This window comes from Nycticebus coucang, chromosome 12, assembly GCF_027406575.1.
Source record: "Nycticebus coucang isolate mNycCou1 chromosome 12, mNycCou1.pri, whole genome shotgun sequence".
In the NCBI taxonomy this organism is placed as follows: domain Eukaryota; kingdom Metazoa; phylum Chordata; class Mammalia; order Primates; family Lorisidae; genus Nycticebus; species Nycticebus coucang.
The window spans coordinates 80,492,486-80,509,834 of record NC_069791.1 but is presented as its reverse complement, the minus strand read 5'-3'; the positions used below and the strand labels follow the sequence as shown (position 1 = coordinate 80,509,834).

The 17,349-nt window shown below is 43.0% G+C and overlaps 1 protein-coding gene across 4 annotated transcripts in view; it reads left to right on the top strand.

Annotated features, from left to right (window-relative positions):
* The first annotated feature begins 338 nt into the window (after positions 1-338).
* The window catches only part of CRCP (CGRP receptor component), a 42,741-nt gene continuing 25,730 nt past the window's right edge, over positions 339-17,349 (top strand). The window contains exons 1-3 of one of the 4 annotated variants that reach the window (XM_053555188.1): positions 354-425; positions 11,907-11,943; positions 15,315-15,413. In XM_053555188.1, the coding sequence (XP_053411163.1) occupies positions 418-425; positions 11,907-11,943; positions 15,315-15,413 (144 nt within the window). In that variant the 5' untranslated portion in view covers positions 354-417. Of the gene's footprint in view, positions 426-11,191; positions 11,387-11,906; positions 11,944-15,314; positions 15,414-17,349 lie in introns of those variants that run through there. The other 3 variants (XM_053555187.1, XM_053555191.1, XM_053555190.1) reach the window with 3 other exon arrangements.

Here is a 17,349-nt window from a genome sequence, read left to right as displayed (position 1 = left end):
GGATGTGCTTTTGCTCATCTTTCAAAGTGTGAAGCGACCATTGGGATGACATTTTCCTGACTTGAAGATGATTGTGCAGGATTTTGGACACTGCTGGAGATCCAATTTACAGTGCTGCTTCAATGTTTTTAAAAGTCAGTTTTCTCGAACCATTTTTTTCCACAGCAGCAATGTTTTTCTCTGTTACTGCGATTGCCCAACGCCCACTCCACTCCAGCAAACGCTCAATAGTCTGCAATCCGGCTGCGGAAAGCACATGGAGACCTCCCGCAAAGAGGAGACGACCGCGCTGAGCTCCCGGTCCGCCGAGCTCCCGGCGTGCAGCGCGGCGACCCCGGCGTGCACTGCGGCGTGCGCAACCGGGCGACTGGTGCGGGCGGCTGCAGTGTACCGCTGAGGTCGTCGAGGCGGGAAGACATGGAAGTGTAAGCCTCCCGGGGCATGTTTCTGGGTGGGCTGAGGAGCACAGCTGGGGACGGTTAGATTACTAGGATCCGAGAGACATGGGGGCCGCTCAACCCCTCGTAGAACTGAGTTAGAGGCGGGTGGGCAAGGCGAGGGGACCCAGGGAAGAAAGCGACTCTCGCTCTGCCCTTTCGAACCTTAGCTCCCCACCCCTAGTCTGTACCCGGGTCGCGGGTCGAGTGCTACAGCGTCTGGCTGCCTTTAAATGTGCCTCTTACTCCCTCACTCATTTCTTAGCGTTCCTGGGTCACGGTGGGGAGGAGAGCCCGAGCTTGATGGGGAGCAGTTAGTTGTGTGTGTGAGAGCGGGTAAAAGACGTTCTGTAGGGAAGCTGAGGCAAGAGCATCTGTTGAGTCCAGGACTTTGAGCTTGCAGTTGATCAGGCCGCTGCACTCCAGCAGAACTTGTCTCAAAAAGAAAGAAAAAGCCATTCCGTTTAACTCCACACGGAAAAGGTGTTTGCTCATTGTGCCGCATGCAAATATGCAAATAGAATTTTTTCTGTCTACTCTTTAAGGATTGTTTTGTTTTGGTTTGATTTTGTTTGTAAGGCAGGGTCCTCCTCTGTTGCTTGATCTAGAGAGCATAGACGTTATCGTTGCTCACTGCACTGGGCTCAGGCAAACCTCTGGCCTTAGCTTCCCAAGTAACTGGACTACAGGCCTGTGTCACAACGTCTGGCTAATTTTTTTTTTTTTTAATTTTTTTTGTAGAGACCAGGTCCTTATATATTGATCAGGCTGGTCTCCTGGCCTAAAGCTGCCCTCCCGCGTTGGCCTACCAAAGTTCTAGGTTTACAGGCATGAGCCACAGCACCTGGCATGCATGTGGCTTTTTACATGATTTACATTAACTTGTAGGCATTACTTGTCTTGTTTTATCTGTGGCAATGATTATTCAATGCATTCTCATTTATGTCTTTTGCCTAATGTTTAATGGCTATATGTACTACTGTTTTACAGATTTTTTTTGACTTACAATATGTAATTGAAATGAAGTGTTCATGAAGTAATGCTTTACTGTATGCAGTACACTCCAAAGAGAATATTGACCCACTAAATTAATTTTGCAGCCCAGTGATGGGGTTTAACCTGCACCTTGAGAAAACATTTGTTTATATGTTACTTTCGTCTAAGCCATCATCATTAATTTTTCTCCCTTTACTAGAGCCTTTCCTCTTTAATTTAATTCCTCTTTAAAACCGGCTTTAATTTAATCTATCTCTTCAAAAAATCAAGAAAGAAGAATCTAAACAAACCAGCCTTGATGGATTTCTGTACTCAGTCTGTTATATCACAGACTGTCACATACACGGTTGTCTATGTTTCACTCGTGCCTTTCTAATGAAGTCTCCATAAAAGGCCCAAGAGGACTGAGTATGGAGAGCTTCTGGATTGTTGAACATGCAAGGGTCCTAGAAGGTGTTGTTCCCCAGGAGGGCCTGGAAGCCTGGTGTCTCTTCCTCCAAACCTTCCCTATGCATCTCTTCTTGTATCTGTATCCTGTATAATACCTTTTATAATAAACCAGTAAATGTGTTTCCCTGAGTATTTTGAGCCACTCTAGCAAATTAATCAAGCCTAAAGGATTATGAGAATCCCAACTTGAAGCCAGTTGGTAAGTTCTGGAGGCTCGAACTTAACTAATGGTGTCTGAAATGGGGGCAGTCTTGTGTGGCTGAACCCTCAACTTGTGGAATCAGACACTATCTAGATAGTGTCAGAATTAGATTGGATTAAAAGATGCCCCACTGGTGTCTGTTGTAGAATTGATTATTTGCTTGTTGGTGGGGAGAATTCCCTATACATTTGGCCACGGAAGTCTCCTGTGTTGATCATTTTAGGAGAGAGCAGAAGAAAAATGGTTTTTATTTTAAGTCAACCAACTTAAAATGCCTAATACAATGTAAATCCTATGTAAATAGTTGTTATACCATGTTATTTAGAGACTAATGAGAAAAAAGCAGTCCGTACATGTTCACTACAGAGGCAGTAGGCTTAACTACACTGTACATATCAGTAATGTAACATGTTCTTGGATTTTTTTTATAAAACATGAAAATCTATTGGAAGTTGGTAGAATCCAAGGACATAGAACCTGAGGATGCAGAGGTTCAACTATGTAAATTAATGAGCTATCGTCCCAATTGCTGGGCATATAAATTTTCTTTTTTTTTTTCCTTTTTGAGACAGAGTTTCAAGCTGTTGCCCTGGGTAGAGTGTGGTGGCATCACAGGTCACAGCAACCTCTAACTCCTAGGCTCAAGCAATTCTCCTGTCTCCGCCTCCCAAGTAGCTGGGACTACAGGCGCCCGCCCCAACGCCCAGCTATTTTTTGGTTGCAGCCAACATTGTTGTTTGGCCGGCCCGGGCTGGATTCGAACTCGCCAGCTCAGGTGTATGTGGTTGGCGCCTTAGCTGCTTGAGCCACAGGTGCTGAGCCAGATTTTCTGATTTTCATAGGAGAAGTGGTTTAAATCAAGGGTTTTTACTCCTATATAACACCCTGTCCACTTTTCCCAAGAAATCAGTGACTTACTGAAGCCTATCAAGAATTTTGCAGATAGCAATTTATGAGAAAATTGGGGTTTCTGAGGTAGATATATGATTTGAGAGTGGAAGGACCCTGCAGTGGAAAGATCTGGAGACCTAACTTCTAGCTCTCAGGCCTGGTCTCCAACATGAGGTGTGACCTCTGGCAGTCTGAATCTTAGGATCTTTAGCAGAATCCTGAGTCTCTGAAAAGGCAAACACATTTGTTCCTTGAACAACACAGATTTGAACTTCAAGGGTCTGCTTAATACAGGGTTATTTTTCAATAAATAACATCTAGTCTTCCCTATCTGTAGTTTTCACATCCACAACCAAATATACAGATTTAAAATACAATATTGAGGGATATGAAACCTATATGTATGGAGGGCCACCTTTTTGTATTTGCAGGTCCTGTACAGCTGACTGGGAGACTTGAGCTTGTAGGGATTTTGGTATATTGGGATGGGGGAGGTTGCTGGAACCAGCCCCCTCAAATACAGAGGGATGACCTATATTGTACCTCTATCAGGCACTTCTAGAACCTGAAGTGAGGCAGCACAGATGAAAAACTCCTCTGAGTTTTTACTATCTTTTTTATCTGAAGTTAGCAAGTAAATACCTACTAAATAAGTAATACATATGGACATACACCAGAAATTACTTAAAGGAAAGAAATATTTATGCTTTATTCGGTTAAATGACAGAGCTTAAAAATTTTGTAACCATCATTTGGGAGTTTCTTTTTTTTTTTTTTTTAGAGACAGAGTCTCACTTTGTTGCCTTTGGTAAAGTGCTGTGGCAACACAGCTCACAGCAACCTCCAGCTCTTGGGCTTAGGCGAGTCTCTTGCCTCAGCCTCCCAAGTAGCTGGGACCATAGGTGCCTGCCACAACGCCCGGCTATTTTTTTTTGTTGCAATTTGGCCGGGGCCAGGTTTGAACCCACTACCCTTGGTATTTGAGGTTGGCGCCCTACTCAGTGAGCTATGGGCACCGCCCAAGAGTTTATTTTCTTCAAGTAAAAGGATATAAAATATAGTAGAACTTCTGCCATTGACCACCTCCCTACATTGACCACCTTCTTAAGTTGACCTAATTTTCATAGACTGGACATGCACCACATGTACTCAATGGAAGTTCCTTATGCTGACCACCTCTGCATGTTGACCAGTTTGTTACAGTCCCTTGGGTTGGTCAGCTTACAGAGGTTCTATTGTAGTCATGGTAAAATTAAGTATTTCTGTTTATAAGATATTTGCTATTTGGCTAGCTGCGTCCAATGTGTTGGGATCATTTATTAATATATACCTGGAAAGCTTTATGTTTATTCCTTTATTCTTGAACTTAATATACATAGTTAGGCGGTGTCTGTGGCTCAGCGGGTAGGGCACCAGCCCCATATACTGAGGGTGGCAGGTTCAAACCTGGCCCTGGCCAGCTAAAACAGCAGTGGCGACTGCAACAAAAAATAGCCAGGTGTTTAGGCAGGTGCCTGTAGTCCCAGCTACTCAGGAGGCTGAGGCAAGAGAATCACTTAAGCCCAAAAGAGTTGGAGGTAGCTGTGAGCTGTGATGCCACAGCAGTCTACTGAGGGCGACAAAGTGAGAGTCTGTCTAAAAAAAAAAAAAAAATATATATATATATATACACACACATAGATAACGGACACTATTCTCTGTGTCATCTTTTTGAGGCAGTATCAAGATTTCTGTTATTTTATAGCTGGAAATAAATACTGAGACTTAGGAAAGTTAGGTAATAGGTGCTATAATAATCCAATAACGGCACTAGGAAGGGGATACTTGTTGCCTAGCTTCCAAGAGATATACAGATCAAATTGTTCATTGGCTGCAAAAAATAAAAGAATTTGAGCAATTCTGTTCGTCATTGCCTACGTAAGAGTTAAATGTGTGGCAATTAATAGGCACTGTTTGCATGGGCTTTTTTGTGTATGCATGTGCTTCTAAGGTAAGTCAGTCAATAGGTCATTTTGTTCTGTTTATTCAGAATTTGGTTTTCCAAAGTAGTTATTTACGTCCATTAAATTGACCCAGCCAGTTAAGCAAATTTTACAGGTTAAATTTCAAATAATGAGTCAACTTCAGTCAACTACTTTATTACTTAAGGAAATTAAGTAATTACCTGCCTGTGGTGCTATGGATTTAGACAGTCTTTAAAATTCTCTTGAAATACTTCCTTTAAACATCTGCAAATAAAATCATTACTGCACTATTCTAACTTCTCCAGGAGAATATGAAATTTTATGTAGGTAGGCAGTTTCTTAAAAGTCTGATTGCCTGTGAATGTATTATATTAAAGTTTTAAATAAAGAGCAGACAGTTCCTGCTCTGTGAGATCAGTAGTTTTTATATTTATAATTGACAAATGGGTTAATTGATAGTCCCTAGTAGCACTAAAAACACTAGAGGAAAATGTATTTTAGGCCCTCAATTATATCTTATAGTAATGTCTTTTTTTAACCTTATGGAATTGTGTATTTTAGTTTTATATTTTCAGTTTCCTCAGCTTGTTAGCTTGAGAAATTTCAAACCTTTGGAACAGTTGCAAAAAGAGCACCACAAATTCCTATATACTCTTCACCTAGAGTCACTATTTGTTAACATATTGATGTAGATATTTGCCTTATTTCTTTTGTACATGCACAAGCTTTCTCTCCATATACACACACTTTTTACTGAACCGTTAGAGAGTTGTAGTCATACATGTCATTTCATCCCTTCTTAAAAAAGGGCATATTCTCTTACATTACTACGATATGATTATCACACCTAGGAAACTTAGCACTGATACAACTATTGTTAAAATGTAGTCTATATGCAGTTTCCTTCAGCTATTCCAACAATATCCTTTTAGCTAGGTTCCTCTCCCCCACCCACGCCCAGTTCTGGATCCAGTGAAGAATTGCACATTGCATTTAGTTGCCATGTTTCTTTAATCTCCTTTACTCTGGAACAGTTTCTTCGCCTGTTTTTGTGACATTGGTGTTGTGATAGATGACATTGATATATCTGAAGCACCTAGGCCAGTGATTTTGAAGAATGTTCCTCAGTTTGGAATTGTCTGAGTATATCCTCATGACTAGATTCAAATTAAACATTTTTTAGCGGGGTTGCTAGGAGGGATGTATCTTTTTCAGTATATTATGTCGTCATTATTGGTGCCATTAAATTGGATAACTTGATTAAGTTGTTGTCTGTCTGGTCTCACCATATCCTGTTCCCAGCAACCTGTCACTTACTTGTGGTTACAGTAACTTTTTTTTTTTTTTGTAGAGACAGAGTCTCACTTTATGGCCTTCGGTAGAGTGCCGTGGCCTCACACAGCTCACAGCAACCTCCAACTCCTGGGCTTAAGCCATTCTCTTGCCTCAGCCTCCCGGGTAGCTGGGACTACAGGCGCCTGCCACAACGACCAGCTATTTTTTGGTTACAGTTTGGCCGGGGCCGGGTTTGAACCCGCCACCCTCGGTATATGGGGCCGGCGCCTTACCGACTGAGCCATAGGCGCCGCCCGGTTACAGTAACTTTTTAAGGATAAAAACTGCCTTTAAAAAAGAATGCCCAGTATATACAGACTCATTCAGGACTTCGTAAAAGGTAGATACTGTACTTGTTAACATTATTGAATAAAGAAAGGCCTAAAATATATGTTAGCATTTACTTTGTAAGAATTTAGCTGGGTAAAAAAAACCCCCAAAACTGTCTTCCTACTAAAAGAAAACATATGAATAAATTAGCTTCTGCTAGCCAGAGCCTGCAAAGATGCAGTACCTGTTTAAAAATCCACTGTTCTTTTTGTCCCAAAACACAGATTCATTAAAATATACATGAGTTTTCTTCTTTTGTATACTGGTTCTAGAAAGGGCAGGTGACCTTTGGATTCTTGTATTAACACTGTTGATTTGAATAATGGGGCAATAAGTTGGAAGAGCTAAAGACAGATTTCCCTGGGCATGGAATATTCTGAGTGACAGAGAAGGTATCATGATTTGGAGATGAAGTTATAACAGTGGCACTAAGATGGATCCATTGGCTCTGAAGAAAAATAACATTTGTATTTTTTTCCCTAGTCAACTGTTCCTGGTAGGGAGGTCTTAGTGCCTCATTCAGAGGGCACAGGGAGTTGTAACTCAATTTGAAGCAAAGACAGGAGGAAGCCTTGTGGGCTGACTTCCTAATTAAGCAGGCAAAGATGACATGTGGTTGGATTTGTCTTTTTCAATTTTAAGTGAACCAGATCACATGCACTAATTATGCATTGTCCTTCCTGTGTTAGGTTCTTGTAAAATATGATACTCTTTGGGACCTGAGTGCAGTTGTGATCATTTAGGCAAAGCAGCACTTTTGTTAAATTGTACCTGTTTGTTGAATCACTGGTAGCATTTGGTAAGCTTCACAAGCTTATTTGATTATAGTGTTGTCATCTCTGTGCTGATGTGCTGAAGACCTAAGGCCTAGGTCAATCTTTCTTGCATACCTGCACAAATTTTGCCTTGTTTATTGACTGGAGAAATCACCCATCTGTTTGGCCTGTGTTTTTGAGATTTTGTGTTGTCATCATCAAGCCCCACTCCTGGGTTAAGGACGTACAGTAGTCTTCGTTGCACATTATGCCAAGTCCAAACTCCTCTACCTAAATTTTTAGTATTTTTGTATTATTGGTTTCCATTCATCCAATCCAGTCTCATTTTTCAGAATTCTGCCTCAGGCTTCTTTTTTTTTTTTTTTTTTTTTTGAGACAGAGTCTCACTATGTTGCCCTTGGTAGAGTGCTGTGGCATCACAGCTCACAGCAACCTCCAACTCCTGGGCTTAGGAGATTCTCCTGCCTCAGCCTCCCGAGTAGCTGGGACTACAGGTGTCCGCCACAACATTCGGCTTTTTTTATGCTGCAGTTTGCCTGGGGCAGGGTTCGAACCTGCCACCCTCGGTATATGGGGCTGGTGCCCTACCCACTGAGCCACAGGCGCCACTCTGCCTCAGGCTTCTTAACTCTGTAATCTTGAATGAGTTGTTTAATTTCTGAGCCTCAATGTCATCATCTGTATAGTAGGAATCATACTAATAGCTCCTATATCATAGGGTTTTTAAAGAGAACTGAGTGAAAATAATATCTTTAAAAAAATAGACTTTGGCTTGGCGCCCATAGGTTAGTGGTTAGGGCACTGGCCACATGCACTGGGGCAAGCGGGTTCGAACCTGGCCTGGGCCTGCTAAACAACAACAACAACAAAATTAGCCAAGTGTTGTGTTGGGTGCCTGTAGTCCCAGCTACTTGGGAGACTGAGGTAAGAGAATCACTTAAGCCCAAGAGTTGGAGGTTGCTGTGATCGGTGGTGCCACAGCACTCTACTAGAGGGTGACATAATGAAACTCTGTCTCAAAAAGAAAAAGAAAAGAAAAGAAAATAGGCTTCATTTATGGAGATCTTAATAAGTACCAAGAACTGAACCGAACTTTTAAAATTTGTTGTCTTATTTCTTTTTTTTTTTTTTTTTTGTAGAGACAGAGTTTCACTGTACCGCCCTCGGTAGAGTGCCGTGGCGTCACACGGCTCACAGCAACCTCTAACTCCTGGGCTTACGCGATTCTCTTGCCTCAGCCTCCCGAGGAGCTGGGACTACAGGCTCCCGCCACAACGCCCGGCTATTTTTCTGTTGCAGTTTGGCCGGGGCTGGGTCCGAACCCGCCACCCTCAGCATATGGGGCCGGCGCCCTGCTCACTGAGCCACAGGTGCCGCCCTGTCTTATTTCATTATGACAGTTTTATGAGCGAGGAGAGGCTGTGGTAGTAGGGGTAGTAGCCCAGGGAGTAGTAATGATAATAATGGTATTTAATGAGCACTTTGTTACAGGTGCTATACATGTTTCAATTTAATACTGTAAACAGTCTTACAAGGTTGATACTGTAAATTGCTGTTTTATAGATAAGGAAATTTAAACATAGAGAAATTCAATAACTTGCCCAAATTCACACAGCTAATGTTTGGTGGGGCTGGTTTTAGAATTCAGGCTGTACTTCTAGATTTTAGTTTAGCCCAATTTTTTGTTTTAGAGGGATAAGCTTAGGGAGTAATTAACTCGCACACCTTGGGCTGGGCACAGTGCCTCAGGCAGGATCCCCAGGAGTTGGGAACCAACCTAGGCAACATGGCAAGACTTTGTCTCTACAAAGAAAAAATGATTATCTGAGCATGGTGGTGTATGTGTACCTATAGTTCCAGCTACTCAGGAGGCTGAGGCCCATAGATCACTTGAGCCCAGGAATTTGAGGTTACAGTGAACTATCATCATACTGCTATACTCTAGCCTGGGCGGCAAAGTGAGACAGGGATGAGACAGAGTGAGTGTTTTTAAGTGTCTCTTAAAAACAAAACAAAACCCCACACACCTTACAAGTGGCAGAATATGAATCTAAGTCTGTCTGATTTCAAAACCGTGGGGGATTTTTTGGTTTATTTTTTTGAGACAGAGTCTCAGTAGAGTGCCATAGCGTTACAGCTCACAGCAACCTCAAACTCTTGGGCTCAAGTGATTCTCTTACCTCATCCTCCCAAGTAGCTGGGACTACAGGTGCCCACCACAATGCATGGCTATTCTTTTTTTTTTTTTTTTTTTTTTTTTTTTAATTTTTTTGTAGAGACAGAGTCTTACTTTATGGCCCTCGGTAGAGTGCCATGGCATCACACAGCTCACAGCAACCTCCAACTCCTGGGCTTAAGTGATTCTCTTGCCTCAGCCTCCCGAGTAGCTGGGACTACAGGCGCCCGCCACAACGCCCAGCTATTTTTTGGTTGCAGTTCAGCCGGGGCCGGTTTGAACCCGCCGCCCTCAGTATATGGGGCCGGCGCCTTACCGACTGAGCCACAGGCACCGCCACATGGCTATTCTTTTTAGAGATGGGTTCTCGCTCTTGCTCAGGCTGGTCTCGAACTTCTGAGCTCAAGCAGTCCACCTGCCTCGCCCTCCTAGAGTGCTAGGATTATAGGCATGAGCCACCACACCCAGCCCCTATAACTTTATTTTTTTTTTTATTTTTTTATTTTTTTTGTAGAGACAGAGTCTCACTTTATGGCCCTCGGTAGAGTGCTGTGGCTTCACACAGCTCACAGCAACCTCCAACTCCTGGGCTTAAGCGATTCTCCTGCCTCAGCCTCCCGAGTAGCTGGGACTACAGGCGCCCGCCACAACGCCCAGCTATTTTTTGGTTGCAGTTCAGCCAGGGCCGGATTTGAACCTGCCACCCTCGGTATATGGGGCCGGCGTCTTACCGACTGAGCCACAGGCGCTGCTCCCTATAACTTTATTCTTTTTTTTTTTTTTTTTGTAGAGACAGAGTCTCACTTTATGGCCCTCTGTAGAGTGCCGTGGCGTCATACAGCTCACAGCAACCTCCAACTCCTGGGCTTAAGCGATTCTCCTGCCTCAGCCTCCCGAGCAGCTGGGACTACAGGCACCTGCCACAACGCCCGGCTATTTTTTGGTTGCAGTTTGGCCGGGGCTGGGTTTGAACCTGCCACCCTCGGTATATGGGGCCGGCACCTTACCGACTGAGCCACAGGCGCTGCTCCCTATAACTTTATTCTTTTTTTTTTTTTTTTTGTAGAGACAGAGTCTCACTTTATGGCCCTCTGTAGAGTGCCGTGGCGTCATACAGCTCACAGCAACCTCCAACTCCTGGGCTTAAGCGATTCTCCTGCCTCAGCCTCCCGCGCAGCTGGGACTACAGGCACCTGCCACAACGCCCGGCTATTTTTTGGTTGCAGTTTGGCCGGGGCTGGGTTTGAACCCGCCACCCTCGGTATATGGGGCCGGCGCCTTACTGACTGAGCCACAGGCGCTGCTCCCTATAACTTTATTCTTTTTTTTTTTTTTTTTGTAGAGACAGAGTCTCACTTTATGGCCCTCTGTAGAGTGCCGTGGCGTCATACAGCTCACAGCAACCTCCAACTCCTGGGCTTAAGCGATTCTCCTGCCTCAGCCTCCCGAGCAGCTGGGACTACAGGCACCTGCCACAACGCCCGGCTATTTTTTGGTTGCAGTTTGGCCGGGGCTGGGTTTGAACCCGCCACCCTCGGTATATGGGGCCGGCGCCTTACTGACTGAGCCACAGGCGCCGCCCTCTATAACTTTATTCTTAACTGTCATACTATACTGCCTCCAGATTGCTAAAAACAATAAATACTTCCTGATGTGATACTGAGAATGGATCAATTATAATGTAATACAAATCACATTACTGTGTTCTTTAACACATGAAAGATGATGTTCTGTCTTGGTTGAAAGGTTACACAGGACTGTTGACCATTGTTCGACATACAAACTCCACCTGTTGAGTTGCTATAGAAGATGAACACCTTTGGAATTTTGTGAGCATCTGACAGGATTCTTGACTGTTGCTGGAATTCCCAGTAGTGATGTCAGTGTTAAGTTGACGATTTTTGTTGATTCACCGGGAGGACTGGACTGCCCAAGATGTCGGTAGCTGATGTGAGGCAGCTGGCAATCGAGAGAGGACATGGATATGAGAGGGGGGAGCAGTTTGTTTCTCCAGTTGTTTCTACTTCGTTCTGTTTATTGACTCCTCTCCCCCTTTGTGATTTTGTCCCATTAAACTTCTCCCTGTGACTGACTTCTTTTAACTTCTACCTAAGTAGACTTGGGATAACTATAGTACTTAATCACCTATCTGGTGATGGGTGTGTGATAGACTGTGGCTGTAAAAAGTGAAGTCTGCTCTTAGATTGTCCACAGCTAGCTGAACCATGTAGGACTCAAGACATTTCTTGGTTTTACTGTATGGTCCCAGGATTCCTGAACTGGACTGCTAGATCTTGGCTAGAATTATGTGAGAGTCTAAACTGATGATAGCTTACTTTTGTTTTGCAGGAAGGATGCCAATTCTGCGCTGCTCAGTAACTATGAGGTAAATAGCTTTTGAAGTAGACTGTTATATTTTCCTCTCTGATAGTTTGCTTCGGAAGAGTATTGAATTAATTTTGGTTAGAAATGACTGAACTCATTTGGATTTCCACTTTAAAGCAGGGTAGATGGCACCATCTGGTGGACCTTGGAGTATTCTAAACTTGGTAAATTATTCAAAGTACTTTAGGGAAGCTGGAAAGATTCTAGTTTACAGTAGGTGATCTTCCCTAAATGCCAAGATTCTAGATCATCTATTTTAGAGCCATTTCTGTCTTCAAAAAGTTTCCTGTTAAGGGCAGTGCCTGTGCCTCAGTGAGTAGGGCACCAGCCCCATATACTGAGGGTGGTCGGTTCAAACCCGACCCCGGCCAAACTGCAACAAAAAATAGCTGGGCGTTGTGGCAGGTGCCTATAGTCCTAGCTACTTGGGAGGCTGAGGCAAGAGAATCACCTACACCCAAGAGCTGGAGGTTGCTATGAGCTGTGATGCCACAGCACTCTACTGAGGGTAACAAAGTGAGACTCTGTCTCTAAAAAAAAGAAAAAATTTCCTGTTAAAATACTTATATCTTTTCCTAATTACTACCCTTTACCTATAAAATGCTTTTGTACATTATTATTTCAATCCTCAAATAGTCTTATGGTTATTGACATCTTCCTTTTGAAAGTGTGAGTTTAGTTGACTTGCCATTATGAATAATTTAATAGGAATTAACAGATAATTTTGAATCTCGGGTAGGGTTGCTGGGCAAAGGGAAAGAAAGAAGGTTTGTGAGAGAAGAGATATAACAGTATATTTACCTACTTTTTCTTTCTTTTCTTGTGGGGCGGGGGACAGAGTCTCACTGTGTCGCCCTTGGTAGTGTGCTATGGTGTCACAGCTCACAGCAACCTCAAACTTTTTGGGGTTAAGTGATTCTCTTGCCTCAGCCTCCCAAATAGCTGGCACTACAGGCACCCACCACAATACCTGGCTGTTTTTTTTTTTTTTTTTGTAGTTGTCATTGTTGTTTAGCAGGCCTGGGCCCGGTTCGAACCCACCAACCCCCGAACCGCCGTGTATGTGGCTGGTCTTCTAGCCACTGAGCGATTGCTGAGCCTACGTATTTTTTCTTTTGCCTAGATCCTATTAGATACTAGCTAAACTGTCTGATAGGTTAACTCTGGGTTTAGAAAGAACAGTCCATACACTGACTGTCAGTTTTCCATATGTCAGAGTCTAAATTCACAAAGAATTAGAGAAGGCCTAGATCTTTATTGCATGTTATTTAGAGAAGGTAGTAGAATAAACGTAATAGGCCGTGTTCTTTCCTTCCTAAAGTTTCTTTTTTTTTTTTTTTTTGTAGAGACATAGTCTCACTTTATGGCCCTCGGTAGAGTGCCGTGGCCTCACACAGCTCACAGCAACCTCCAACTCCTGGGCTTAAGCGATTCTCTTGCCTCAGCCTCCCGAGTAGCTGGGACCACAGATGCCCGCCACAACGCCCGGCTATTTTTTGGTTGCAGTTTGGCCGGGGCCGGGTTTGAACCCGTCACCCTCGGTATATGGGGCCGGCGCCTTACCGACTGAGCCACAGGCGCCACCTCCCTTCCTAAAGTTTCAATGTAAATGGTTGCTGCTCATAACAGGAAGGAAGTGGTTGTTGGGCAAGGCTTTGGTTTAGGAATTTCCTTGTCCAGTTTGGATTTTGGTAGGTGTTTGGGTATTTTATCTGTCGGATAATCATTGCATTTATTGGGTCTCATGCCACTGTTTCTGAAAGGAATAGCAGACAAGGGAGAGTCTAAAATAGAAGAACTTGCATTGTATCTAGTAATGGTGTATGAACCTGTATTTCTTTCAGTTCTCTAGTAGATTCTCTAAAATAGGAACGATTTTGCCCTACCCCTATCATTAATGCACATGCGTCTTTATTTTTGGGACAAAGTTTGCTTTCTTTCTTTTTTTTTTTTTTTGTTTTAATATCTTTGGTTGGTTGTTTTTAGTTTTTTATTTTGACATGGTTTTACTCAAACTCTTGAGCTCAAGTTATCCTCCCACTTCAGCTTCTTGAATAGGAAGTACAGGCAGGCACCACCATACCTGGCTAGTTTTTTAAATTTTTGTAGAGACCGGGTCTTGCTATGATGCCCAGGCTGGTCCTGAACTCCTGGCCTCAAATGATCCCCTGCCACCTCATTCTCCCAAAGTGCTAAGATTATGTGCACGAGCCACCATGCCTGGCCTTTTTTTCTTTTTTTGGTAAACTATATTTTATCATTTGCTTTATAATAATTCTTTTCCAGAAAAGAAGTTATGCTAGACTTTAATATTAGAGAAGCAGAATCCTTTTTAAAAATATTTATTTTAGGTGGCTCATGCCTGTAATCCTAGCACTCTGGGAGGCTGAAGCAGGTAGATTGCTTGAGCTCAGGAATTCGAGACCAGCCTGAGTAAGAAAGAGTGAAGCTCAGTCTCTACTAAAATTAGAAGAACTAAGGCTGGGTGCGGTGGCTCACGCCTATAATCCTAGTACTCTGGGAGGCCAAGGCCTGGTAGATTGCCTGAGCTCACAGGTTTGAGACCAGGCTGAGCCAGAGCGAGACCCTGTCTCTAAAAATAGCTGGGCATTGTGGCAGGCGCCTGTAGTCCCAGCTACTTGGGAGGCTGAGGCAAGAGAATCACTTGAACCCAAGAGTTGGAGGCTGCTGTGAGTTGTGATGCCATGGCACTCTACTGAGGGTGACAAAGAAAGACTCTGTCTCAAAAGTAAATAAATGAATAAATAAATAAAATAGAAGAACTAGCAGAGCATTGTAGTGGGCTTTGTAGCAGGGCATTGAGGCAAGAGGATCATTTGAGCCCAAGAGATTGAGGTTGCTATTAGCTGTGATGATACCACAGCACTCTATCCAGGGTGACAGAGTGAGATTCTGTCTAAAAAAGAAAAAAAAAATTATTTTAGGAAAATACTCTATGTTTGAAGTAAGAGGAGATTGGTGATGATGGTGTATATTGAGAGGAAACATTTGAAATACTGTAAGTAAATTAATGAATTGGATTATTTGATCTAGATAAAGGAACATTTTTAAATGTTACATGCATTGGAGACTCATATTTACCCAAATCCAGGAGTTGGAAGATGAATTTGTGGGAAGAAAGGAGGGTACTATACTTTCTTATTTATCCTTCAAAACCATTGAGTAGGAAGTACAGGCATTTTTATCTATCCAATAGATAAAAATAAATCTATTCAGTGGATATTGGAATAGATATATATATATTTTTTGGAATAGATATATTTTTATCCAATAGATAAAAATTCAGTGGATAGTGGAATAGACATATTTTTCAAACTTATTCATAAAAATCTTTTCTATGTCTCTTCCTAGGTGTTCCAGTTACTAACTGACCTGAAAGAGCAGCGTAAAGAAAGTGGAAAGAATAAACATAGTTCTGGGCAGCAGAACTTGAATACCATCACCTATGAAGTAAGCCTGGGCTTCTGGCAAGCCGACCTGAACTACTAGTGAGGGATGTTGGTTTATTTTGCTGATGACTGGCTGCCAAAATCAAGATTGCCTCTTATCTGATTTGAATAGTTTTGGCCGCGTATGGTGGCTCACACCTTTAATCCTAGCACTCTGGGAGGCTAAAGAGGGTGGATTGCTTGAACTCACAAGTTTGAGACCAGCATGAGCAAGAGTGTGACCCCATCTCTACTAAAAATAGAAAAATAGGCAAGAGGATCACTTGAGCCCAAGAATTGGAGGTTGCTGTGAGCTATGATGACTCCATGGCTCTTTACCCAGAGCGACAGCTTGAGACTATGTCTCAAGGAAAAAAAAAAGAATAGTTTAGTTGTAAACCAGTTTTTATTCTGTTTATAAAAGTGGGAAGAGTTGGGTGGCTCAGTGAGTAGGGCACCGGCCCCATATTCCAAGGGTGGCAGGTTCAAACCCAGCTCCGGCCAAACTGCAACAAAAAAAATAGCCAGGTGTTATGGCGGGTGCCTTAGTCCCAGCTGCTCGGGAGGTTGAGGCAAGAGAATTGCCTAAGCCCAGGAGTTGGAAGTTGCTATGAGCTGTGATGCCACAGCACTCTACTGAGGCCAACAAAGTGAGACTCTGTCTCCAAAAAAAAAAAAAAAAGGAGGAGTTTAGCTAACTGGAAGGGTTAGCCAGCTGTAGAGTTAGAAGGAATAGTCTATAATACTGCCCTCCTTGTAAATACCAGTTGCAAGTTTATGAATCTCCATCCTAAACTCCTCCCCCAGGCTTGATCATTCATTAGAGAGGCTCACAGAATTCACTGAAAGCTGTTATATTCACATTTACGGTTTATTAGAGGGAAAGGATACAGATTAAAATTAGTCAAGGGTGCTGAGCTAGTGGTTCATGCCTATAATTTTTGTATGTTGGGAGGCTGAGGTAAGAGTACTTGAGGTTAAGGGGTTTGAGACCAGCTCTGAGCAAGAGTGAGATTCCATCTCTACAAAAAATAGAAAACTTAGCCAGTGTGGTAATCCATAACTGTAGTCTTAGCTACTCGGGAGTTAAGCCAGGGGGATGACTTGAGCCCAGGAATATGAGGTTACACTGAGCTGTGATCATGCCACTGTACTCACTCTAGGGAGAGAATGTGACCCTGTCTTAAAAAAAAAAAAAAAAATAGCCAAGGGAAGAAGCAAATAGGGCAGAGTCCAGGAGAAATGCCAGATGCAGAGCTTACGTTGTTCTCTCCCATGGAGTCAGGACATGTTACCCGGGAAGCTTAGCTGAGCCTTAGGATCCAGAGTTCTTACATGTGACCAGATCCTATTCTGAAACTATGTAGTTGGGGTCAGCTGTACCCCAGCTTACATTGTTAAGATTATTCAGTGTGACCCAAGGCCCCAGCTAAAGATACTCCTATTAAGCATAGCATTCTAAGGACCTGGAGGTAACCTCCCAGAAACCCAGGGCAAAGGCAGACATTTGGGAATAAGGGTGTGAGCCAAATTCTTTATTACATAAAAGTAACACTCTGGGCTTGGCGTCCGTAGCACAGTGGTTACGGTGTCAGCCACATAACACTGAGGCTGGTGGGTTCAAACCCAGCCCGGGCCAGCTAAACAACAAGGACAACTGCAACAAAAAATAGCCAGGCATTGTAGTGGGCTCCTGTAGTCTCAGCTACTTGGGAGGCTGAGGCAAGAGACTCGCTTAAGCCCAAGAGTTTGAGGTTGCTGTAAGCTGTAATGCCACAGCACTGTACCAAGGGGGACATAGCAAGACTCTGTCTTAAATAAATAAATAAATAACACTCTGTTATAGAAAACTTAGGACCAAAAGCATAAAGAAGAAAGCAAAACTAATTTATAATCTTTTTTTTTTTTTTTTTGAGTCTCACTTTGTTGCCCTCGGTAGAGTGCTGTGGCATCATAGC